Source organism: Heptranchias perlo, chromosome 1, assembly GCF_035084215.1.
Source record: "Heptranchias perlo isolate sHepPer1 chromosome 1, sHepPer1.hap1, whole genome shotgun sequence".
NCBI classification, from domain to species: domain Eukaryota; kingdom Metazoa; phylum Chordata; class Chondrichthyes; order Hexanchiformes; family Hexanchidae; genus Heptranchias; species Heptranchias perlo.
In genome coordinates, this window is record NC_090325.1 from 128605589 (window position 1) to 128630652 (window position 25064).

Sequence of the window (25064 nt, forward strand, 5' to 3'; positions counted from 1 at the left end):
GCGTGACAGGTATCATTAGCTCATGCGAATAAAACGGCTGCATTGTAGCAGAGTTTCTATTAATCCCAACAACCGTTAAAAAGACAAATGGAAATCTCATTATACACCCAGCTCCTTGATGGAACCATTAATGCCATACATTTCAATGCTATATCAGCTATAAAGGAGGCTTCTTAATTTTTTCTAAGTCAAGGGATTGTTTTATACTGAAATACCTGATTAAAATGTATTTGTACAAATCTCAAATAAATAAAGTACTTCCACTGTCCAGCATGGTTTGACAATAAAGCAGAAATAAAATTGCAACAGTGTCCAGTGTAAACTATAGGGAAGAAGGAGCAGGTGAAATGGCTTTTCCTTTCACAATGGTCAATATGCCGAATGCCTTTGGCTGATGGACAGGGTGTGCAATGAGATTGAGAGTGTAATCTGAGCCCGTTTCCAGCTCACCTGGCAGAGCCTGTGTCGTCAAGGAGCTGCCGGCAATCTCTGAAAAGGAGGATTACTCCCTTTGGTAATCCTGCTCGACTGAACAGCATTTTCGCATTATACAGCTGTGTGCCACCTCCATATTGCACTGTTGAAAATCCATTAAGGATTGATATAGTGTTGTAGGGTGTGTCTTACAATAACCTGGCATTTGGTATGGTGATCAGATATGCCTGATAAATATTACACACACAGTAGTTTCCAGGATACTGGATTGTGTCTGGCAATTTTTCCAGTAATCCAAAGCTATATGATGCAACTTCTGGTCAAATAAGAAAGAAGGGGATTCATGTGACTGACAATTATTTAGTGATATAAATAGGCAGATATACCACAAATGGACTAATGCCAAAATACAATAGGTTTGATTCTGAAAGACTTTTGGCTTGGCAGCTGCTCATGGCCTGCATTTTCCTTGTGCCATGGCACATATTAATATTTTTGGATGTCTTGCTCTGATTTCAAAAAGGGCGTAAGCATTTGTTCCCTTGTATATTGCTGGTTGATGATAATGGCTATTTTAACTCCAAGGCCTCATTTAAACCGTACCGGCCAATGTCCCACCTGGAAAATCATAAGGCCCGGAGCCTGCCCGCCGACATAAGGTAGGTAGCGGGATTAACTTCCGGGGCCATCTTGCGAAGGTCTCACTTTTGGGAAGGGGAGGGTGGTTGTCTATGACAGGGGAAACCTAAGCTTTCTTTATGGGTGTTTGAGGACCATGCCTGCTCCTTCTCATCCCACAAGGAAAGTAAAAAAAAACTTACCTGATGGGCCTCTCCTGGCCCTGCCTTCTTATCCTACTATCTTCACCTGGCAGGAAAGCCCCAGCGGCTTCCCCGGTCAGGCTACCAGTTAAAATTGCAGTCGGCTTCTAATGACGTCATGCTGCCTGCTCAGTAGGGCAGGATAAAATACGGAAGAGTGGGTTTTCAGCGAGTAAGTAACCTGGGCAGGTAGAGTTAAAATTGTTTCATTATTCTAACTGCAGCCTAACCATTGACTGCTTTACTTTTATACTCTATTCCCTATTTATAAAACCTAGATTCCCATATGCTTTTTTACACCTTTATGAATTTGTCCTCACACTTTTAAAGTTTTGTGTATTGGAACCCATATTCTTTCTGCTCCTCTGCTTTTTAAAGTTATAACAACTCTCATATTTATAAAGGTTATTACAGATTTATAAAGGCATTATAAATCTTTCAAAGCTGTGTTTATATAGTTTCCTGAAAGGCTTAGTGGCTATGTGCATGGTGTGGCATAGTTTTAAGCCACTCAGGCCAGAAGATTTCAGTTTTGATTCTGGGTGTGCTGAATTAGCTGATCTCAGTCAAAACAGTGTTGGGGTGATACAACCAGCCTCCATACCCCTGAGCTAGGAAGGGGAGAAATCAGCCAAGGTTCCCAGTCCTGATTTCTATAGTTACCCAGCTGGAAAGTAATCCTGTCCCCGCAATTTATAATGGGATCTGCATCGGGATTCAAAGGCGAATGAGAGTCCTGCTCTGCAGCTCTTACGCCGACGCAGTGGGATTCCTGTAATTTTGGACGCTAACTCTTTGACTGTGCTTTGGTCTCCCCCTCCTAATTTCCTTTATTTCTTGCTCTCCATCCAATCTTTCCTTTTGTGTAGTGCTCTGAGTTGTTCTTTTATATGGGAGTTCCATGTAAACGTAAGTTGTGCTTGTTGGTCTTTATCAATTACTCACCTGACGAAGGAGGAAAGTTCCGAAAGCTTGTGATTTCAAATAAAGCTGTTGGACTATAACCTGGTGTTGTAAGACTCCTTACATTTGTCCACCCAGTCCATCACCGGCATCTCCACATCAATTAGCTCAGCAGCAGTGTTGAATTAACCAACTATGTCACTGAAAGGGGGAGGTCTCTGTTCTTAAATGATGACTAAAACCCAATAATAGTTGCTAATCCAAAGCACTGAAACAAGTGTAGTGTCGTTAGACGCACTAAACTAAAATCTTTGACAGCACTTCCCACCCCTGCCAACCCTATCACTGAGAAGGACAAGAGTAGCAGTGTCGTGGGAATGCCACCACCTCCAAGTCATACACCATCCTGACTTGGGCATATGATGCTGCTCCTTCATTGTCGCTGGGTCAAAATCCTGGAATTCTTAACCTAACACCACTGTGGGAGCACCATCACCACAAGGACCACAGCAACTCAAGTTGAAGACCCACCACCACCACCTCTTCAACCAGGGATAGGTAATAAATGCAGCCTTGCCAGTGTGACCCAGATTAAGAAAAATTAGAAACTCATGATAAATATTCTCCACAATAATGCAGAAAAACTTTAAACAGGATGAACTGATGAGGCAGTTTTACAAAGCAAATTTGTTCCACTTTATTTATTAGTTCTGCAATTCATAAATCCATTAATAACACAAATATTAACTTGAAAAGATTTGTTTCGACAAAGAATTGGACCAACCACAAAAAGTTATATGTCACAATAGTGACAGACAATTAGGTATCCCCCTATGATAATTAGGGGCTGTGAACCAGGCCGTTGGATGTTCTGGCATTCAATAAAGCCCATATGTACACACTTTCCAGTTCATTATTGCTATTAGATCCTATACTAGGTGTTAAAAAATATATAACTAAATTTAATTTAAACAATGGTGATACATTTACAATGAAGCACTTAAGTTCAAAAATAAATATTTTGAGTGGGTTTTCCAGGACTTTCACATTGTGACCAAAATCATACCATTAATATACTTCCAATAGGGATCTGGTGCTCAACTAATTGTATAGTTCCACAATGAAATCAAAACACTTCAGGGTTGCGGGTTCAATTGAAAAACTTACAAATCATTACCAACACATTCAATTTAAAGTTTTCATTTCTATTTAAGAAAACTGTACGTGGTTTCATCTTCGTTATAAGACATTTCCTAAAAACCTGAAATAGTAGAAATATGCCAGTGGGAGACCAGTGGAAATCCCAGAGAAACGGCATAAACAGGTGTTTTCAGCTGTTTCTCTGGGGGTTCCACCAGCCTCCCGCTAGAGTTATGGTGGGTGACCAGTAGAACACCCATAGAATTTTGGGGCATAAATCTATAGTGATTAAGGGCTCAACATTTTTTATTTATTTCTCTCTGGTTTTAAAACTGCACTTATCACCTCCCTCCTCAAAAATTTCACCCTTCACATTTCTGTCCTTACCAACGTTGTCCATCTACAATCTTCTTTTCCCCCTCCAAGATCCTTGAACATGTCATTGTCTTCCAGCTCCTATATCTCTGTAACTTCCTGTTCAAGTCCCTCCTGTCGGCCTTTCGTTTATCACGCAACACTGTGCTAGCCCTAATCAAAGTCATGAATGCCATCCTCTGACTGACTGTGGTGCTTTGGTCCTCCTCAACCTCTCCATAGTGTTTGACACGGTCCAACATGCCATCCTCCTCCAATGCCTCTCCTCCGTTGTCCAGCTCCACATGACTGTCTTTTTTTGGTTGCACTCCTAACTATCGAAATGAAAGTAGACGTGGGAATGTTAACTCCCCACCCGGCGGAAACCAGGCCAGGTTGGTGGGGGGGGGGGGGGGCTGTTAAAATGGAGTTGGTGAAATACCCAAAATGGCTGGGTCTCCTGCTGCCGCTCCCGGACGCGCCAGCCACTCGCTAAATATCCTATCTAATTGCTCCTCATAAAAAGTTATTACACCAAAACCAACAGACATGGTATTAATGGGAATGTACTAAGGTTTGAAAATTGGCTGGATTATAGGAGACACATTAGCCTGTGTCAAAAGGAAGTATTCTGGATAGAAATGTGTATATTTTTAATGCAACAAGGAAGAAGGCAATACTGGATCTAAATGAAGTACAGCAGCAATGTAATGTAGGGGAGCATCTTAAACAATGTAATCATGACAATTAGGTTCTATATAAAAATTGAAAAGGAGGGAATGCTCAAAGATTGCTTGGAGCGGGGGAAGAATACAAATTTCAACAAGGTAAAAGGGAACAAGCCTAGATAAATTGAAAAGAACAATTGGCAGATAAGACAGTGGACAAATAACAGGAAACTTTCAAACAGGAGATGATTAGAGTACCAAGAAGATGTAGTCCCACAAGAAGTAAAGTGATGCAGCTTAAGTAAAGGAAGGATGAATACAGAAATGAAATTGAAAATTTGATTTAGAGGCATTTGATAAATCTACAGCCAATATTAAAAAAGGAAAATCAAGCAGAGTATAGAAACTATACTGGGTAAGCAAAAAAGATTGCAAAAAGGCAAAGAGTGAGTATGAAGAAAGACTGGCTGACATCATAAAAGAAAATAGTAATGGATCTTATAAATGCACAAAATAAACTAATTGTTGAAGAAAGGGCAGGGCACAATATTTTTGGAAGTTACTGGATTCTAGGTGCTTGTGGCATTTCCCATAATTAGCAACAAATAACTCTGTAGCTTGAACATCAGGACACCAAAAATTCCAGGGCTGAAAATCGTTGGCCCTTTTGGCACACTCCCACCATAACTCCAGCAGGAGTGTGACGTAAGGGTCAGAAAATAGGCCAGCACCTGGATATGCCAGGTCCTGGCCTGTGCTGGGAGCTTCCATAGGGCTGTGTAAGGGGCAGGGCCTCTGCCTGCTCCTTATACGGTCAGTGATGTGGAGGGGGCAAAAACTTTGAATGTTGAGTTCCTTTGACTTCGGTCTCTCACTATTAGAACCATAAGGTGTGTCCAGTGAGAAGAGCCATATCGACCGCTACCCTGATGGAAGTGAGGCCCACTCGGGGGTGGGGGGGGGAGTCGGTGGTGGTGGTGCAGGCCTGGTCATGGCATGCGCCCCAAAGACTGGTAACTGGCCAATTTTTTTTTCTCTTTTGAACTTATCGGCCCCCTGACAAAGGCAACTGTGGGGTTCATTGAATCTTTTTTCCAGGGATGTCCTCACAGCACCCCTCGGAAGCCGACAGCCACTGGATATTCTGGCCTGCAGGGGTAGGTGGCACCCAAGATGTGGCCTTTGTTACCCGGGCACACTCCATGGGCACTCAAGTTAGATGATCTCCCAATGACCCTGCATATTCTGGCGGGGTCAGCACCGGAGGTTGCCAACAGGCGTGATCCTGGCATAATTGCTGGGATCGCGACCTGTGGATTATCAGGGCCAATGTAATGATGCTTTTGTGCACAAATAGGAGGGATGCAGAAAGATCCGGATATAGCTGAATATACTTTTCAAAATCAGACTTTTTTTTAAACTGTGCTTAAAGTGCATCGTCCACGCTGTCCCTGACAGGAATTTTCAAAGTAAGGATGTGACAAATCTCATTGCATTCCTTGTGCTGGCAGTTCAGGAAGTATCTGATGCCTTTGTCTGCGAAGTTTGATCCCCCTCGCTGCTTTTTCACTGAATGAATTTGAGGATCCGTTAGGTAAATAAGACCTTTTCCATCTCCAGTGATCCAGCCTGTGGAGGAATATTGTGAATACAGTTAAGCGGGAAAAAAACATTTTTTTGAGACAGAGCAGAAGACAGAAATTGGTAATGTCATCTTAGGTCTGGATCTAATAAGTTCAGGAAAAGAACCTAATTATGCTTTTCCCATAGCTACCTAGGAATACCACTCCTAAAATTTTAATTCATCAAAATGACATGAACTACATTAATCTAAGCCAGCTATACTGAACACTATGGCTACATCAGACTATGGCCAAATACCATTTTAAACTGGTAACTAGTCATCCTGTCCAGTTTTTCTAATGTGTCTTGGGGTTTATGTTTCCATAAGCTTTAGGTGTGTATGCGCCCCTGTATATGCATATGTTTTTTCTAAATTTTATATATTTCTTGGCCTGCTGTAAAAACTCCCACCCTAAACAGATAGACAGTAAAGGTTAACAGCTGCTCCCCCATGTTGCATGCAGAGGTTGACTTATTTATGTAACTGTGATATATGAAAAAAACAAATTGTTACCCACCTTCAATGGGTAAGAAAAACAAAATAATCCAAAAAAACCACCTAGTTCACTGTCTGAGCAGAATCCTTAAAAACTTATTTCAAAATCCTTTCGGTCAGTGCCTCCATCCTTTTTCCATACCCCAGCATCTCTTCTCCCCTCCCCGTCAACACAGAAGTGTAACCTTTGATTCAATGTGAGGAATGACAAGGAAGATCTGTTAGTGTCTTTTGACAAAATATCTATAGGATATCTGAATTCCCATCTCTTCCTTTTTCATTTCACCTGCCTCAAACAAGGCCATTGATTCAGAGTGGGGTGAGACTGGGGCTCCCAAACCCGGGAATTCCTCTGTCCCTGACTTCTGAGGGTCAGCAGATCCATGTCTGTGAAAGGAAGTGTACCAGCCACTTCAGTGGCACTGATATAGCCCACTTGGGGGTCCTGGCCTGAATCGAGGCCTGGAGCCCCAAAGAAAAATAACATATTTTTTAAAAAATAGTTTTTAACGTGGTTCCTTATAAAGGAAGCTGAAGGGGAAACTTTGGATTTCTTTCTGGGAAGCCCTGGATCACCAGCTCTTCTCCAAAACTAGCAGAGATGGGCCGATTTTTCCAGCATCTTCACCTTGGCGGGTGCTCCTAGTGATGGGGGTACACGTCATTGCAATTGAAGGAACCTTTCCTTGACCATATGAACTTTGGTAGGTTCAGTGGTGGAGGTCCCCAGTGGGTGTGATCCTGCTAAAATTGTCTGGCTTTTGCATTTTGAAGGCTGCAGTTATCTATTGGGTGACATTCAAATTGTTTACCTTGTAAATCAACTACTATTTCTTCTTGGTTAGAAAACTCATAGGTAAAATGCCCAAATGCGAGTCCATACATAGTTGCTTCGTATTCTTTGCGAACGGTCTTTGTGTTGTTTGTTAGTTTTATAAACTTCCCAAGCATGTAAGGTTCCACACTTACACAGCCCACAATCTGCTTGTCTTCTAAAAGCTGAAGAAACAGAAGTCATGTATCATATCCTGGAGTGAGGTTTAGATTTTATTGATGTGAACACATCACCAGAGGTATTTTATGTTTCCATGTTTTCCTTTAAAACATCAACTTAAAGAGCTTGTTAAAAAAAAAATTGACCATAAATCCATCTTATCTTGCATTTTCCTTCCTCATTATTACTCCAGATTGTAGCAATTTTTCTACATCTCCAATCCCAGTCTGTCTCTCTCCAATCTCTGTGTCTTAACACTTTTCCATTCTTATCTGCTCCATGTTTCCAGGACTGATGCACCCACTCCCATCTTTGATCGCCCCCTACCAAACCTTTGATCCTTCTACCCTTCCATCTCGTACCTATGGTATCCACCTGTTGCAAACTTCTGTTATACCCCCTCCTGCTCATTCCATGTTTCAGACAGGATTGCTTCTGCTCAATCCATGTTTCCAAGATTCGCTCTCCTGGTTTCACTTGTCATTGAGATCTCCTACTCCAAAGCACTATATGCCTCTAAGAGCCCAAAAACCACCTATGTTATGGGGCTGAGTTTCTGAGTATGCGCTGCTGGTAGGGGTCTTGCACGTCACCAAGTGTCTATCAGAAAATCACTTCAAGATAGCCCCACCATCTCATCTTTCCAAGATCTTTTTGTTTATGGGAGTGAATTTCCATGATGGTTTGCCCACTTTCCCACTGGAACTTGCGGATGAAGATGCGGAATCCCTGGATAAACAGCACTTACGACGACTTTTCCGTGATCTCCACAGGTCTTCTGCCAAAGTTACGGCGAACGAGCGCCCTGGAAATTCACCCCCGTTTCCAATTTTTTCCCTTTCCACCTTTTGTTCCTCTGCCTGCCTCACAAATTTGCTTCCCTCGTACTGCCTACCTGTCTATTTGAAAGACACTGCCCCGGCATAGCAAAACAGTCAGGAAAACCATATGATGTGGGAATATCACAGCCTCATTAGCATGAGTGATTATACGCATGCCAAGGAGACTGTTACATGGTTTCCCTTTTTACATTTGCCTGACTCTCTCTCTGTGAGGGAGAGGGGACGACAGGAGGCAGGGTTTCAGATGCAGAGCACAGGTGGGTAGAGACCAATTAACTCGTTGATTAATGGAATATGGGTTGGAAGAATGTGAAAAACTAACAGCTAAGCTTCCAATTTTTCACACCTATTGGAAGTAAAATGTTATCCTTGAAAGAGTAACATGCTGTGACAAATAGCGTGAAACGTGTCTCTGGACTTACCAGAAGAACTGAGGCTGGGACATAATATATTTGTGTAGGAACTTGCTGCTGATATAGTCTTTTGTTGAATTCTGTCACATAGTGTTGTGCAGTCATCTGCCGTTCAACATCATCGAAGTGGTAGGAGAGCTCTTTTGATCTTTTGTACTGCTTTCCAACATACCTGTGTTAGCAAGGCAGAAACTGATTAAGGCATGCTTTTATTAGGTAAAAGGATCACTTTATAGAGCTTGCAGGGAGTGCATGTTGGGAAAAAGCAGGAGTATAGCCTGTGATTTTCTGCCACTAAAATTGATTACTAAAACATTGGCCCAGAATTTTTTTTTTAATGACTTCAACCATCCTGCTCTACGAGATTCCCTTCTTGTTTAAAAGCTGCGTGGGAAGGACAGCTCGCCGGTGAAATGAATGGACCAGCGTGAAGTTGCTCTCCTGCCCAGCTGGAAACAAACTAATCGACACAGAAAAAGGTACACTGGGTTTTTTTAGGTCTAAACTAACTTTTAATGGCATGGTAAGTCTTAATGACTGCCAATCAACAGCCCAGAAATTGCTCACTGCTCCATAGATTTATACTAACCCACTAACTTATTGCGGTCTTTACTGGGTGCACTTCCTCTAATAGGAAGTGGAGAAGAGCCCAGCGTTAGCTCCAGCGGAGCTAGGACCCATGGGAGAAGTGAGAGGCGCACTCTCTCCCTTCAACCAATCAGACTGCAGCATTTTTGACAAGCTGCGAACATTTTCTTCAAACTGGAACATAAAATCCAGGAAGTGAAAAATACAACACTAAAATCATTTTTAAAAACAGTTATTGACAGTGAAAAAGAGGTTAAGAAATAATCGAATTAAATAAAAGAGACAGAAGGGAAAAGTTTTAAAAAAATGTTCTTAATTTAAAAAAAAATTTTAATGGCCAAAAACTATTAAAATAAGGAGTAATGAGAATCCACATTTTTAGAAGTTAATTTTTAGTTGTTTGGCAGCCATTAAGACTTAGTTTAGACCTGGTATTTTTAAGCATATGTGTTTTGTGACGATATTAGTTACTTTCTAGCTGGGCAGATGAGCAAGTTGGCGCGGGTCCATTGATTCCAGCTGGTGATATCCCTTTAATTTGAAGCTGTCATATCACTGGCGAACCAGGAGGAGCAAGTTCCAGATTTCCGTGTTTCACTGCGATGTGCGAATGCCAGAACTTACTCATCGATTTCGCCACTAACAAGGGTGAGCACCGTTGAACTCACCGTTCTTTTTTAAGCAATTTCTAGACCATTGAAAATACCTGTAGATTTAAAAACAAAAACATCTGAGTGTGATCCTTCCCCCCCACCCCCCGCAGTGGTATGGAGCACAGATGCCGTAAGGGAATCCTCTTCACTCCATTGCATCTGCTCTGTACAGTGGTTGAATGCACAGATTCATGGGAAACACCTTAAATATGATTTTCTTTTTCTTAATTTGATTTTTCCTCCCTTCATTCATGATGGCACTGAGTAGCCATACCTAAAACTATAAGCCCAAATAGTGAGTGTTGCAGGACATCTGACTATAGAGGCATTACAACTGAACCTTCTGTCCTCAGCTAGCATCCAGTCATTCCACTTTCCACTGGCTATCACTGGACAGTGATCAGGAGTGTAAAGCCTGACTGCTATCCCCCTCCCTAGTCCCTGTTCCTCCACTCACTGAGATAAGCCAACTAACAGGGATAATAATCAAACCTAGGACTTCTGGGGTAGGTAAGTTTCACCAATTGAGTCATTAAGGGAACTGCAATTAATGAAGCAATTAATAAAGGAAACAGGGCTTAGAATTTATATCAGGATAAGAGCTCACAACAGAATATAATTACCCAGCAGCAGATTTCTAATTTAACTTCTGTTAAAAATAGTGTTGTCTTAATCCTAATAATAAGGTTAGTCATGCCTTTTTATTTCAAATTTTAGTGTAATCTTCATTAAAAAAAACAATTTCCAACTGAATGGAAATTGCAAATAATCTAAAAAAATGTTAAATCATAGGTCAGGGCGACAGCATGGAAGCAACGGTTGACTTCCAGTTGGTGGGGAAGAAAGGAAAAAACCTGGAACAGATTATAAAACAGAACAGTTAAGAAAGAAACCACTCAGTGACATGAAAGAAGTCCAAGGAATTCCAGAGCTCTCCAGCCCTTCAATCAATTAACAAAAGTTTTCCTCACTCTGAACGTGCTTCCAATTGGCAGCTTAACAAAAGTTGTGGACTATTTATCTGTCGACCTGAAACTCATGGCTTTGCATCACTCAAATCTGCCTGGTAAGTTTCATCAGCTCTTGGTCAGGTCACTGACCGATGGTTTTCTTGTCTTCACTGAAGAACAACTGATATCATCTAACTTGACCTGCTTGAATTACACTGTCTACTGGCTGATAAGACTGGCTTTTATAGCACCAGAGTAATCACCCTGTGTTATGCAACTCTGACTCCCCCAATGCCTCTCCACCACCTACAAGGCACAAGTCAGGAGTGTGATGGAATACTCTCCACTTGCCTGGATGGGTGGAGCTGCAACAACAATCAAGAAGCTCGACACCATCCAGGACAAAGCAGTCTGCTTGATTGGCAGCCCATCCACCACCTTAAATATTCACTCCCTCCACGACCCGTGGACTGTGGCTGCAGTGTGTATTATATACAGGATGCACTGCTGCAAGTTGCCAAGGCTTCTTCAACAGCATCTCCCAAACCTGCGACCTCTACCACCTAGAAGGACAAGAGTAGCAGGTGCAAGGGAACACCATCACCATCAAGTTCCTTTCCAAGTCACACAACATCCTGACTTGGACATATATCACCGTTCCTTCATTGTTGTTGGATCAAAATCCTGGAAATCCCTACCTAACAGCATTGGGGGAGTATTTTCATCAAACGGTCTGTAGCGGTTCAAGACGGAGGCCCACCACCATCATCAGTGACACCCAAATCTCAAGAATGAATTAAAAAAAAATCTTTAGTAGCTGGAGAAGGAAGTGGGGTGAAAAGGCAACTATTAGAGGAAGTAGGAAACTCAAATACCTGCCTAGTATTTCTTCTTGATGTAGAAAGCGTATCTCCAAAGCCGTCCTCTGGGCACCGACTTTATCCACAGCTAAAGGCTTCCCAATATAAACCAGAGTTTCTTGGGCTGTCCAAGTGTCGGTTTTCTTGCTATATTTAAATAGCAGAGCACCTGCAAAAATATGATGAAACCATATGTTTCATTTACACAGAGTGGGCAACTGCATAAAGATACTATGGGCCTGGGAACCAGTGATCCCACTCTGTCACTGTAACAATGGCGTAGTTGGATTTCCAAAGTACCCAAGACTAAAGTGCCTGACAATGGCAGGTTTCCCAGAGTCAAGCAATTTTCATATTATTGGTGGGTGCCCATGCCAGGATCTATGTAGGTGGGGTTCCTACCGGGTGGAGATCAGGAAGATTGACCAGCTGCTTGGGGGCAAAGCCTGCAGGTTGGGCTGAAGATCTACATAAGTTAGAAAAATCAGCTCCTGATTACCGTGTGCCTGAAACTCCTTGGGTGGACTGTCTCAGGGCAGTTTTAAGCCAGGAACAGTCCTGTGACATACTGTATGCTTCTTGGAAGTGTGCAGTATATTGGGGATACCGGAGATGGACTATTAGGAATGTCAGTGGGACCATCCTGTCATTCCTGCCCCCCATTTCTGACATTAGCAAGGGGCCGGATGCTACGACTGTCCACCTCAACCCCCACAGGAAACCCCATGTAACATTAACTGGGGTGGAGACCTGGCGTAACTGGTTCCCGCCCCAGTTTCTGCTGCCACAAGTCTCCAACCGCCTTGAATGTGCCCCAAATCTGCCAAAAATGTTGTGGATTTTCATAGGGCTACATTTTTAATACAACATTTGCTCTCAATTGGGTACTTGGCCACCTTTGACCTTTGCTATTGCATCATGTGAAACATTGACAATGGGCAGAATTTTAACTGTGAAAAACGGGTGGGTTGGGGGCAGGGGGCATTAAAAATTGCAAAAAATTTCAGACCCGCTCCAACCTGCCCATTTCCCGTTTTTACAGGGGCGGGTGACCAACCTGCTCTCAGGAGGCGGGTTCGTCACTAAAACCTTTCAAGGAGGCTGCGGACCTCCCATTTTGAAAAGTTTTGCGATTTCTACCTCTGGGGGCCAGGATTCCTGGGCCTTCTCCTTCACGCTGCTTGAGAGGAGACGAGAAGGCCCGAAACTGCAGGTAAGTGTCTTTCTGACACAGCGTGTGGGCCCAGAGGAGTAGGAATGCTTCCCCCAAGCCTAACAAGCCTACCTGCAGCGACCACTCCGATGATCGCGACCCCTCCCACAATGATCGCGATGTCTTCTTCCTTGCTCTGCTCCCGTCCGACTGAGACCAGTCTGTCAATCAGGCTGGCCTGTCGGACGGGAAACCGACAAAAATAAAAGACGTCCTTATGTCAAAATTGTAAGGACATCCGGGAAACCCGTACTTCCGGGTTTCCCATCTGCGATTCGACCCCCCCCTCCCCCGCCCTCTTCCCAGCTCCGGGTCAAAATCCTGACCAATGTTTTAGTTTTGGTGACAAAAGGGCACATCTGGAAATAAGGCACATCAAAATTTCCCAATTTGCTCTGTAGAGAAGAAGAAAATACCAACAGCTACCTATAAGACACCAACATTTAGATTCACTCAAACAATCGTGAAACAATCAACGTTTATAAAAGGAATATTTAGCAGTCCCAGTAACTTGCAGTATCTGGAATGGCATAGTGAATGAGCCATTATGAATGATAATGTTATAATCTTTCAGTAAGCATGATCTTTCAATTAGTGTGTTCATTTTCAAAATAAGTTTTCATTTTCTTGTTTAACAGCCACAGATTGAGTGATCGAGTCATAAATAATTAGAGTTGAACCCCTTAGCTAGCTTATACATGTAGAAATAATGATGTGTGTCTACCCTGCAGTTAGGTCTTTATCACTGCATTTTTTTTTTAATACTTGTATTTCAGGCACCATGGAGTAAGACCTGCGCAGATTCCCAGGATGAATAAAGGGGTTATCCTTGTGGCACATTCCATCATATCCACTTGGCAATATTGCAAAGAGTCTGGGCGTAATTTTAACCTAATCTGCCCAGCGGGAAACTGACAGAATGGGATTGGCCAGTTTACCACCCCGCTCGATTTTACTTTCCATTGAAGTTAGTGAAAAGTAAAATAGGGCAGGGTGTAAAACAGGCGGTCGATCCGATCCTGCCAAGTTTCCCGCCGGGCAGGTTAAGTTAAAATGACATTTGTAATGTTTGCAGACTGTTTATAAACCATTTCAGGCTGTTTTGTCTTCCAGTTCAGAACAAAAAGGATTAGCATATGAGAGATGGGCTGAAACCAAGGAGGAAAAAAAAACTTGCTAGGAATATTAAGACAACAATCAAAAATCATTCAAACTAGATAGATTGGAGGAGTGAAGGAGGGCAAGGGTGAAACCAGATCCCAGACTGAAGCAGAACAGAAAGTAGTCAACAGGTGGATAGAGACACAGAAACTCATAAGCAAACTGGAGATCAGGAAAAGACAGACACTGGGGGGACATGAAAGCAGGCAAATCTATATTAAGATGTATATATTTGAATGCTGGAAGCATTAGAAATAAGATGCCAGAACTGAAGGCTGTTGTGGCAGTAGGAAACTACAATGAAATAGGAATATCAGAAACATGGTTAAACCTAGAGGATGGGAAGGAATATAATATTCAGGGTACTGGGTGGTCAGAAAACACAAGAGTGAACAGCAAAGGAGGTAGTGTCAGGGACATCTGGGAGGCATATTAAGTTTAGCCTGTGAGAGGTAGAAATATACAAAATGAACTATTCTAGTTAGATACGTCCATGACCGAGTGTTGCCAACTGGCACATTCCAAGGTCAAGTGCTTTGGGATGCACTGAAGCAAGGTGCGGTCTACGCAAAAGGCCCTATGGGGAAAGGTCACCGTGTAAGGCCACTCCATCTTGTATTGTACACCAAGAGTCATAAGAAACACTGTGTTTGAATTTTTATATTGAGATTGCTTTGTGTACAATCTGTAATGTATTGGTTTGAATTGTACTGGTTTGGAATTGTGATATTTACATTGAACTGTGTGTATCTTTAATTTCTATGAAATAAAATATATTTTGAAATTTAAAAAAAGATAGATACTTCTAATGCCAAAAAGTCCAAGCTAACACTAGGGGTATGCTATAGACCATTGGATCAGGATAAGAAGGAAGATAGTTTGCTCTACGAAGAGAAAGGAAGAATATGTATTATATAGGTTAAGGATTATCTGCTACGTTCCGTTTGTCAATATCTCCCTAATGTCTTGGCAACATTTATCCCTCAACCAACATCACTAAAACAGATTATCTGGTCATTATCACATTGCTGTTTGTGGGACCTTGCTGTGTGCAAATTGGCTGCCACATTTCCTTAAAAAAGTACTTAATTGTCTGTAACGCGCTTTGGGACATCCTTAGGTCATGAAAGGCGCTATATAAATTTTTAGAGGGAACTGTTGGATATAAAGGCACTATATAAATTTTTAGAGGGAACTGTTGGATATAAAATAATACATAAGACTGAGATTTGAGAAAAAAAATTAAAAACTGGAGAGGTAATTAAATGGAAATTGCTCTAATTTATTTAATAATGCTATTAAAATATCTCTAGTATGAAAAAATAACTTACTACAAGTGTCTTTTAGTTTCTGAGGGTAAAACACTCCAGTGTCCATAATTCTCTCTATAAGCCACTTATGGGTTACACCAGCAAACAACACTTTATAATCTTCATCAGTTATAACACGTCTCTCAAATGTCTGGTTCTTTCTTGAAAGAAATGCAAAGGAACTGCTGCTTGAACTCACTGACGGACTCATATAGTCAAGGTCTGAGCCACTGTTTGAAAAAAAAGGTGATTTGTACCATGATCTAAAGGAGGTGCTGGAGTTGTGGCTGCTGTTCAGAGGCTGGTTACTCATTCTGTCACCTTCATTTTCACCTTCTGTTGATGACCCTTTGTCAGATTTTTTGTTGGATAGCAAATATTGAGAACTATTCTTCCTTTGGATTGCATCATGATTATGTGTCTCTTGTTTCTTGCTTCCATGTTTATGTACGATCTCAGAGGCTCCTTCGGTGGTTGGAAGATTATTGCTTTCTTCTGTACCATCAATAGTCTCTGCTGCAGGGTCAACTTCTATCATTTCAAATGACCCACTTTCCTCTGATAAGGAAAGGCTTTTCTTAGTAAAACTCACTGAATTATTACTGCCAATTGAGGTAGGCTTTACAGCATTCAAACCTGGCTGAGAACAAGAGGACTTTGCATGGCCATATTTATTTGTGGCTGGAAGGGTCTTGTTCATATCATCTTGTACGTCATCAGCAGTCTCTGCATCAGAGTCAACCATCTCAAAAGACGCACTCTCTCCTGAAGATGAGGAGGTAATTTTCCTAATGTTCTCTGAATCTGAATGAGTAGTTGAGGTTTGATATCTGGTTCTACAAGTTGAATCTGAGGTAGGGTAAGGTCTTTGATCATGTCCAGGGGTCTTTATATGATTGTCTGTTTTGTTATCCTCTTCATTGTCATCAGCAGTCACTGCATCAGGGTCAACCATTTCGAATGACCCGTGTTCTCCTGAGGATGAAGATGAAAGGTGTTTCTTCCTCGTATTACCTGGAGTACAATTAGTGTTTGAAGTGGCTGAAGAATCTCTAACTTGTGTATACCGTAGAGACAACTGATGCACCGAAGGAATGATGGACTGTAAAGTACTATTATTTAAATTACAATCTTTGCTATCTGTATTGTGACCACTCTGCTGATGCTCTCCGACTTCATCAGTTAAGATTGTTGAGCACTCCGTGTCCACAGTGAGTAGAAATGGTTTCCTTCCATCCCCGGGTAGCCCACTGCCTTTGCTGCTGATCACTTCCTCCCAGCTGCCAGAAGACCCTGACCCAGATGCTTTGAACCAGGATTTCAAGGAGGAGTTGGAGCCATGGCTGTCACTCAGAGATTCTTTGCAACATATATTGGTATTGCCCTTGCCCTCTGATGTTACATCATCCAATTCTGTTTCAGCATCTGTTGACACATGTGGTGGATCGTTTCTTAAATGGTCATGGGGAACTCTACTGTCTTTCAAAGAGTCTGCATTTTGTTTCTCTGATTTGCTGGCAATTGATAATTCATTGCTCCTGTTCTGTAACTCTTTGTTGTTTTTCCTCTCTGTTGTCCCTTTTGGTAGAGGGTGCTGAGGAAGATCATTGCCACTGGGGTGGGGTGTGCTTGATTTGACATCAGCAGTATCAAATTCTTTTGTTTCTGTCTTAAAAGCAGTTATACAGCTATATGCTGAGGCCTCTCTGCTATTTTGTTGTCTTCTGCAAGTACTTTCAAATACTGTGCATATTGTGGTGTGATACTGTGTATGTCTTTCAAGGATTTTATCAAAGGTCATCCTTCCTTTCACTATTGGCTTATCCCCGTAATGTTTATAGTGGTCTGGGACATAAGACTTAACATCAGAATTGCAGAGATCTTTCACTTGTAAATGATTTTTGACTTGGCTGATCAGTTCCATGATTTCCTGTGCCAAAGTTTCCTGGGTTTGAGTGCTGTACAGGTACAATTTTTCCATCGCTTCTTTACATATTTGTCTTGTCTCTGTAAGATTTTCACTGTTATCTGTCAGCCACTTGTGCACAGTTGTAAGAGAGAAAGCTGCTTTAACAAACCCATGCAGTTCTTGCTTACTTGTTATCACTTCACCATCTCTCTTGGTAAGGAGACCTATTTCAAAGGCCTCTTTTGCTTGTGAAAGGTAAAACTGTCTTTCTTCCTCTGACCCTTCCTTCTTAAAACTATATGAAAGGAGACATGTTCCATAAATGTTCTGGGGAGAAGGAAATAAAGAGTTACAATTAAAGCTGTCTATTTCAAACTGTTTTGGTAATAGTTAAGGACACTTATTCCATATTAACACAATGTCAATGACTTAAATATGATGGCTGATTGCACTGGAAACACTCAAATCATTAACTAGGTCAAAGGCCAAATCCACCAAACTAATCATTATTGTTTTCAGACACTGCAGATTTTAATGCACTGCTTTTAAAAGTTGCTACTTTTTGGAGGTCGGGGGTGGGGGGGGGGAGGGTTGAAAAAATTCTGTTGCTTACTGCAACTTCGCACAAAAACAAAACAATCAAAAGCAAAGAAAATTTGGGCCTAGAATTTCCTTAAAATAAGTTACATTGCTGGTAGAATGATGCTTGATTGGAGGGTGGCCAATGTAGATTGGAGAGTGACAAATGTAACCCCACTATTTAAAAAAGGAGGGAGAGAGAAAATAGAGAACTACAGACCGGTTAGCCTAGCATCAGTAATAGGGAAAATGCTAGAGTCTATTGTAAAGAATGTGATAACAGGACACTTAGAAAATATCAACGGGATTAGACAAAGTCAACATGGATTTATGAAAGGGAAATTGTATTTAAGAACCTACTGGAGTTTTTTGAGGATGTAACTGATAGAATAGATAAGGGGGAACCAGTGGATGTGGTGTTTTTGGATTTTCAGAAGGCCTTTGATAAAGTCCCACATAAGAGGTTAGTGTGCAAAATTAAAGCACATGGGATTGGGGGTAATATAACGGCATGGACTGAAAATTGGTTAATAGACAGGAAACAGAGAGTAGGAATAAATGGATCTTTTTCGGGGTGGCAGGCGGTGACTAGTGGGGTACCGCAGGGATCAGTGCTTGGGCCTCAGCTATTCACAATATATACCTATGACTTGGATGAGGGAACCAAATGTAATATTTCCAAGTTTGCTGACGACACAAAACTAGGTGGGATTGTGAGTTGTGAGGAGGATGCAAAGAGGCTTCAAGGCGATTTGGACAAGTTGAGTGAGTGGGCAAATGCATTGCAGATGCAGCATAATGTGGATAAATGTGAAGTTATCCACTTCGGAAGGAAAAACAGAAAGGCAGAGTATTACTTAAATGGTGATAGATTGGGAAATGTTGATGTACAAAGGGACCTGGGTGTCCTTGTACACCAGTCACTGAAAGCAAACATGCAGGGGCAGCAAGCAGTTAGGAAGACAAATGGTATGTTGGCCTTCATTGCAAGAGGATTTGAGTACAAGAGCAAGGATATCTTACTGAAGTTATACAGGGCCTTGGTGAGACCACACCTGGAGTATTGTGTGCAGTTTTGTTCTCCTTACCTAAGAAAGGGTATACTTGCCATAGAGGGAGTGCAGCGAAGGTTCACCAGACTGTTTCCTGGGATGGCAGGACTGTTGTATGAGGAGAGATTGGGTCAACTGGGCCTGTATTCACTAGAGTTTAGAAGAATGAGAAGAGATCTCATTGAAATGTATAAAATTCTGACAGGGCTAGACAGACTGGATGCAGGGAAGATGTTTCTCCTGGCTGGGGGTCTAGAATGAGGGTCACAGTCTCAGGATACGGGGTATGACATTTAGGACTGAGATGAGGAGAAATTTCTTCACTCACAGGGTGGTGAATCTGTAGAATTCTCTACCACAGAAGGCTGTGGAGGCCAAGTCACTGAATATATTTAAGAAGGAGATAGATAGATTTCTAGACACAAAAGGCATCAATGGGTATGGGGAGAGAGCGGGAATATGGTATTGAGATAGAGGATTAACCATGATCATATTGAATGGCAGAGCAGACTTGAAGGGCCGAATGGCCTACTCCTGCTCCTATTTTCTATGTTTCATTATTTCTATGTAGTCCTTTAAAAAAATTCTGCCCACCGGTGGCCTCTAGATGGAGTTACACGAGTTTCATTTGTATTCCCATTGGTGCAAACATTGGTGTAAAATGGGTGTAAGCAGCTGAACTACATGGAAACTTCTGTGCAGCCTTTAAAAAGGCAGTTCAGCCTGTACTCTTTATCAGTAGAGTGGGGGACAAACAGCTAAGAGAGGAACAGTGCTTGGCTCTTTCACTTTGCTCTCTAATAACTTCACTGCATTTCTTAGCCATATTTTTATTACGCCTGTACAGAATTATTACCACTCAAGCACCATCTGTGCCCAGAGAAGAAGAATGTACAACTTCACTCATTCAGATCTCTGAGCCCTCTTGGGCAACAGTGAAGGCAGGATGAACGGACGTCTTCGTGTGGGTGCCACCAAGTCATCCAGAATTATCTCTCGTGCTACCTGGAAGGAAGTGACACTGGCACTGAGTGCCGACTCCCTCGCCCTGAAGACTACAGAACATGTAAAAACTTCCATATCCCCATATCCTTGGCACAGCAGGCAAGACAACAGACTGCACACCTCACCTTTTTTCCTCCTTGCCCACCCTGGGCATCAGCAGACTCTTCTCCCTCTTAAAGCACCACTTGCTCAACTGACCCTTCACAGCGTTCACTGGTTCTTGCTCTACGGCTACCCAGCTTCCCTCACAGCAATTACTCATACACCCACATGTCTTACTTCACCTCTCCCATGCTACTTGGCACACATTCCTCAACTGAAAGCATCCCTCCCTTTCAATCTATTTTGTTGTGGGACAAATTGGCACACAGTGCCCACCACACGTAGGGCACTCGGTGAGGGCGGGTCCCTAACCTTAAGTACTTACCCCCTTCAAAGAGAAGGTCATGCAGCTCGTGGGGAGGCACTCAGTTCTTGCTGTGGGAGATGACAAGGTCGGTGGCACCTTACCGGCGCCAGGTTACTGACTGAGCACCTACACTGGTACATCGCTTAGCCACATCCTTCCACCCATTTATGGCTTCTACCAACTAGTCCCGTAGATTCACCATAGCAATGGGCGGCACAGGGGGAGAGAGATGACGATGGTGAAAAAGTTGATGAGGTCCAAGTCATCCAGGATGGAGGTTAGAGTCATATATGAAAGGGGGCACTTATGTGGTGCTGATGTCAGGTGATGTGTTGTCATGTGGTAGGATGGGTAGTGATTTGAGGAAAAGTCCCTTCATTTGAAAGTGGGGGAGGAGGAGGTAAACCTATGGTGTCGAAGGTAGACTTTGTTGCACAGAAGCAAAGACTTCAGTGATGACATGCTGCAATGCATCTCGCTGTATGAGTCTCTTTTTCTCCATCCTGTGGTGCTGCTCCCCATCCATGATAAAAGCTTACAAGAGTATGACTGTAGGGAATACCATGCCTGCTCCTGAGAAGCCCTGATTGTGGGCAGGGGGTATGGGGTCTGAAAAGCTACCAGTGGCCTGATCCTGTGATAAATGGTCAGAAGCAACTGCAGATATCTGTAGGTAGACAGTGAAAAAAATATGCTTTAAAAATTGTCTTCCATCTGCAGAAATCTTTATGCAAAGATCTCCAGACTCTTCTGTGTCAGGAACTCTTACTTCTGCTTTGGCAGCTCATCCCAGCAGCTACTGCAACTCATAGAACTCAGTCTAACTTACCCTGAGTGCAGCAGGAAATGAGGCCAGCGGCAATTCGGCAGCCAAATCATGGGGAGGGATTCAGAAGCACAGAAAAACTCATGGAAAACCTTTTAAATGCAAAATTTGAGCGGATATGGTTTCATCTGAATTTCCTCCCTAAAAAAATGTCCTACACTGTTCCTGCTTGGTAAGTACACCGGAAGCAGTGAGTAAATTCAGCCCCCTTGAAATCAATACAGAAATATAAGCTAACAAAATAAACTCTGGAGTTAAATTTAAATACAAATAATAATGATCAGCAATCAAAATCTAAATAAAAATAAGTTTTATATGATGAGTAGTGGGCTGCAAGTGAATCTCATTGAAGAGTGTATCAGATGATGTCATGAACCATATGAGTGAAGCTCTAGTGTTTCTAACCAAGTTATATTCAAACTGCACAGTGCTCTTGTCAGACCACATCTTGAATACTGTGTCCTGTTTTGGTTACTGAGACATTCAAGCTTGGGAGGCAATTTGGAGACGAGTCACAAGGCCGATCCCTAGCCTCAGAGCACTGAGGTATGAGGAAAGACTAGACATATTTGGGATTTCTACCTTGAAAGGAGGTGACCCTAAAGAGCAGTTATACAGACCAGTTAGCTTAACCTCAGTGGTAGGAAAGATATTGGAATCATCACTCAAAGATGGAATAGAAAAACATTTAGAAACCGAAAATGTAATAAAGAATAGTCAGCAAGGATTTCAGAAAGGAAGGTCATGCTTGACCAACCTTATTGAATTCTTTGAAGAAAGAGTAGACAAGGGTAATGCAGTGGATGTAATACACATGGACTTTCAAAAGGCCTTTGATAAGGCACCGTATAGTAATCTCATGACTAAGGTCAGAACATGTGGAGTCAGGGGACAAGTAGCAGAATGGATAACAAACTGGCTACAAAACAGAACACAGAGACTAGGGGCCCGATGTTAGCAGGGCTGCGGGTTCTCGGCGGGGGGGCTATCGGGCGCGTGGGTAACGCGCCCGGTGAAATTAGTGAGTTTCCCGTGCGATTGTAGCAGACAATCCACTAATTGGATCCACTTACCTGCTCCTCCGGGTTCCCCACTGCTGATCTGCGCGTCGGGCGGGCTGCGCATGCACAGTGAGATCTGTCAGCTGAAGGTGCTCTATTTAAAGGGGCAGTCCTCCACTGACAGATGCTGCAACAAATAGCAAAAATTACAGCATGGAGCAGCCCAGGGGGAAGGCTGCTCCCAGTGTAATGATGCCCCACTCCAGGTATCAATACATGGGGTGAGGAGGAGGGGGAGGACAGAGATCCTCCTCCCGGCGTGCGGGAGGAAGCGGCCTGCCTCTGCCACCAGGAAGGCCTGGCTCGAGGTGGCAGAGGAGGTCACCAGCGCAACCAACATATCGCCCACCTGCATACAGTGCAGGAGGCGCTCCAATGACCTCAGTAGGTCAGCCAAAGTGAGTACACGTAGTCTTTCCCCTACACTCCGTCTGCCACATCACTGCCCCCACCCCACATCTCCTTCAACACTGCCAACACTACTCTGTCACATCACCCCTCATACCCACTCAAACCTCATCCTCATCGTACCTGCACCTACTCACCTCGCCAGTACTCATCCCACCACTACCACTCAACCCAATCCTCATACAATCTCATGGCTCTATCTCATACTCACCCTCTCGTACATCTCTTTCACGGCCAGCCTCACTCAACCTGCCACTACCTGTGCTGCAGCCACAGGGCATGCATCACATATGTGCAGTAGGCAGCGTAAGGCAAACGTGTCGTGAGCATGAAGGGGATGCACAAGGGTGTCTGAGGGTTTGTCATGGGTGTTACTTATATTGAATTTCTGACCAACTCACATTACATATTATATTGGCACCACTACTGCCACGTCTTCGCGAATCCTGTCTGGTTTGTGCAATAATGCCCGCTCCTGAGGATCACTATGAGACCCACAACTGATGCCACCCATTGTGTCACTGCAGAGTGGGTGTAGGTGTATTTGCAGGGCTCTTCTGCGCAGACGACTGAGAGACATCGGCGATGTGCCCGGTTGCACCCTGGAAGGATGCGGAGGAGAAGTTGTGGAGGGCAGTGGTGACTTTGACAGCGACAGGTAAGAAGATGGTGCTCGGGCCAGCCAGGAGCAGCTCGGCATGAAAGAGGCTGCAGATGTCCACGACTACATGTCGAGTGACTCTGAGCCTCCATGTGCACTGCTGCTCAGAGAGGTCCAGGAGGCTGAGCCTCGGTCTGTGGACCCTGTGGCGAGGGTAGTGCCCTCTGCGACGCATCTCTCTCTGCGGTTGCCCTCCCTCCTGCTGTGCAGGTGAATGTGTCACAGCACTGTGTTGTGGAGCTCCACGTGTCAGAGGTGGACGGCGTGGATGGCGAGGCCGGTGATGCTGTTCGCCCTCCGAGGAGGTCATGACTGCAGCTACGGCGGCCCCCATCCGCAAGATGTACATCTGAGGGGGTCCGCAAGGTAGGTACATGTCTCCGGACCCCGGGGTAAGTGTGCAGGTTGGTGACTTTGAATGTCAGGAGGAGGGTGGTGGAGGCCAAACTTTGTCCCAAGTGACAGAGTGGCCTCCTGCAATGGGTGAGGGTCTCCCCCACCCCCCCACCTGTCAAATGGACCTTTGCAGCTGCCACAGGCTGACAGGTGCAACACGTCCATTTGACCTGGGAGTGTTTCCCCCAGTGTGGGAAACAGTCCCACTTTGTTCTAAAATCCCACATAATCCCTTAATCAGGTCAGTTAATGACCTGAAATACCTAAATAAATACTGTCAAGTGGCATCCCGCTGGCTTTAATTGCCTGCGGGATTCCCACCAGCGGGGGCTGCGCGCGCACGCCGGCGCGTCCGTGGGGAACCCGGAAGTGGGCGGGATCGAGACGGGATCCGGTCCCGCTCCAGGATTCCCCGATTTTCGGGGGCCCCCCCTGCCGAGAACGCACCCGATAGCGGGTGGTAAAATCACCTCGGAGGGGTTAAAGGTAGTTACTCAGGCTGACGGAAGGTGGGAAGTGGTGTTCCGCAGGGATTGGTGCTGGGACCACTGTTGTTCAGCATTTACATAAATGATTTGGACTTGGGAATCGGAATTACTATATCAATATTTGCGGACAACACCAAATTGGGGACTATATTTAATACTGAGGAAGACTGTGACAAAATACAAGACATTAAGAAACTTGCAAAATGGGCGTGTAAATGGCAAATGAATTTCAATATAGATAAGTCTGAGATAGTGCATTTTAGTAGGAGGAATAAGGAGGCCACCTACTCCTTGGAAAATAACAGTCTAAATGGGGTAGAGGCACAAAGGGATCTAGAGGTACAGACTCACAAATCATTAAAAGTCGCATTGCATGTTAACAAAGCCATAAAAATGGAAACAAACTACTGAGGTTTGTTCCTAGAGGAATAGAATTCAAAAGCAGATAAGTTATGTTAAACTTATATGGAACCTTGGTTAGACCACACTTGGAGTATGTGCACAGTTCTGGTCTCCATATTACAAAAAGGATATAGAAGCACTGGAGAAGGTGCAAAAAAGATTTATAAGAATGATACCAGAACTGAGGGGGTACAACTATAAGGAAAGACTGAACAGGCTGGGGCTCTTTTCTCTAGAAAAGAGAAAACTGAGAGGTGACCTGATAGAGGTCATTAAAATTATGAAGGGGTTCTATGGGGTAGACATAAATATGTTGTTTCCATCTGTGGGGGAGTCCAAAACTAGGAGCCATAAATACAAGATAGTCACTAATAAATCCAATAAGGAATTCAGGAGAAACTTGTTTATTCAGAGTGTGATGAGAATGTGGAACTCACTACCACA

At 43.3% G+C, this 25064-nt stretch overlaps 1 protein-coding gene across 2 annotated transcripts in view; it reads right to left on the minus strand.

The window, feature by feature from the left end:
* Positions 1-2845: 2845 nt before the first annotated feature.
* alpk1 (alpha-kinase 1) overlaps positions 2846-25064 on the minus strand; it is a 118748-nt gene continuing 96529 nt past the window's right edge. For both annotated transcript variants that reach the window (XM_067990971.1, XM_067990975.1), the window contains exons 10-14: positions 15446-17660; positions 11756-11909; positions 8699-8861; positions 7253-7439; positions 2846-5950 (exon numbers count right to left, since the gene is read on the minus strand). In XM_067990971.1, coding sequence (XP_067847072.1) covers positions 5748-5950; positions 7253-7439; positions 8699-8861; positions 11756-11909; positions 15446-17660 — 2922 coding nt within the window. In that variant the 3' untranslated portion in view covers positions 2846-5747. The remainder of the gene's footprint in view (positions 5951-7252; positions 7440-8698; positions 8862-11755; positions 11910-15445; positions 17661-25064) is intronic.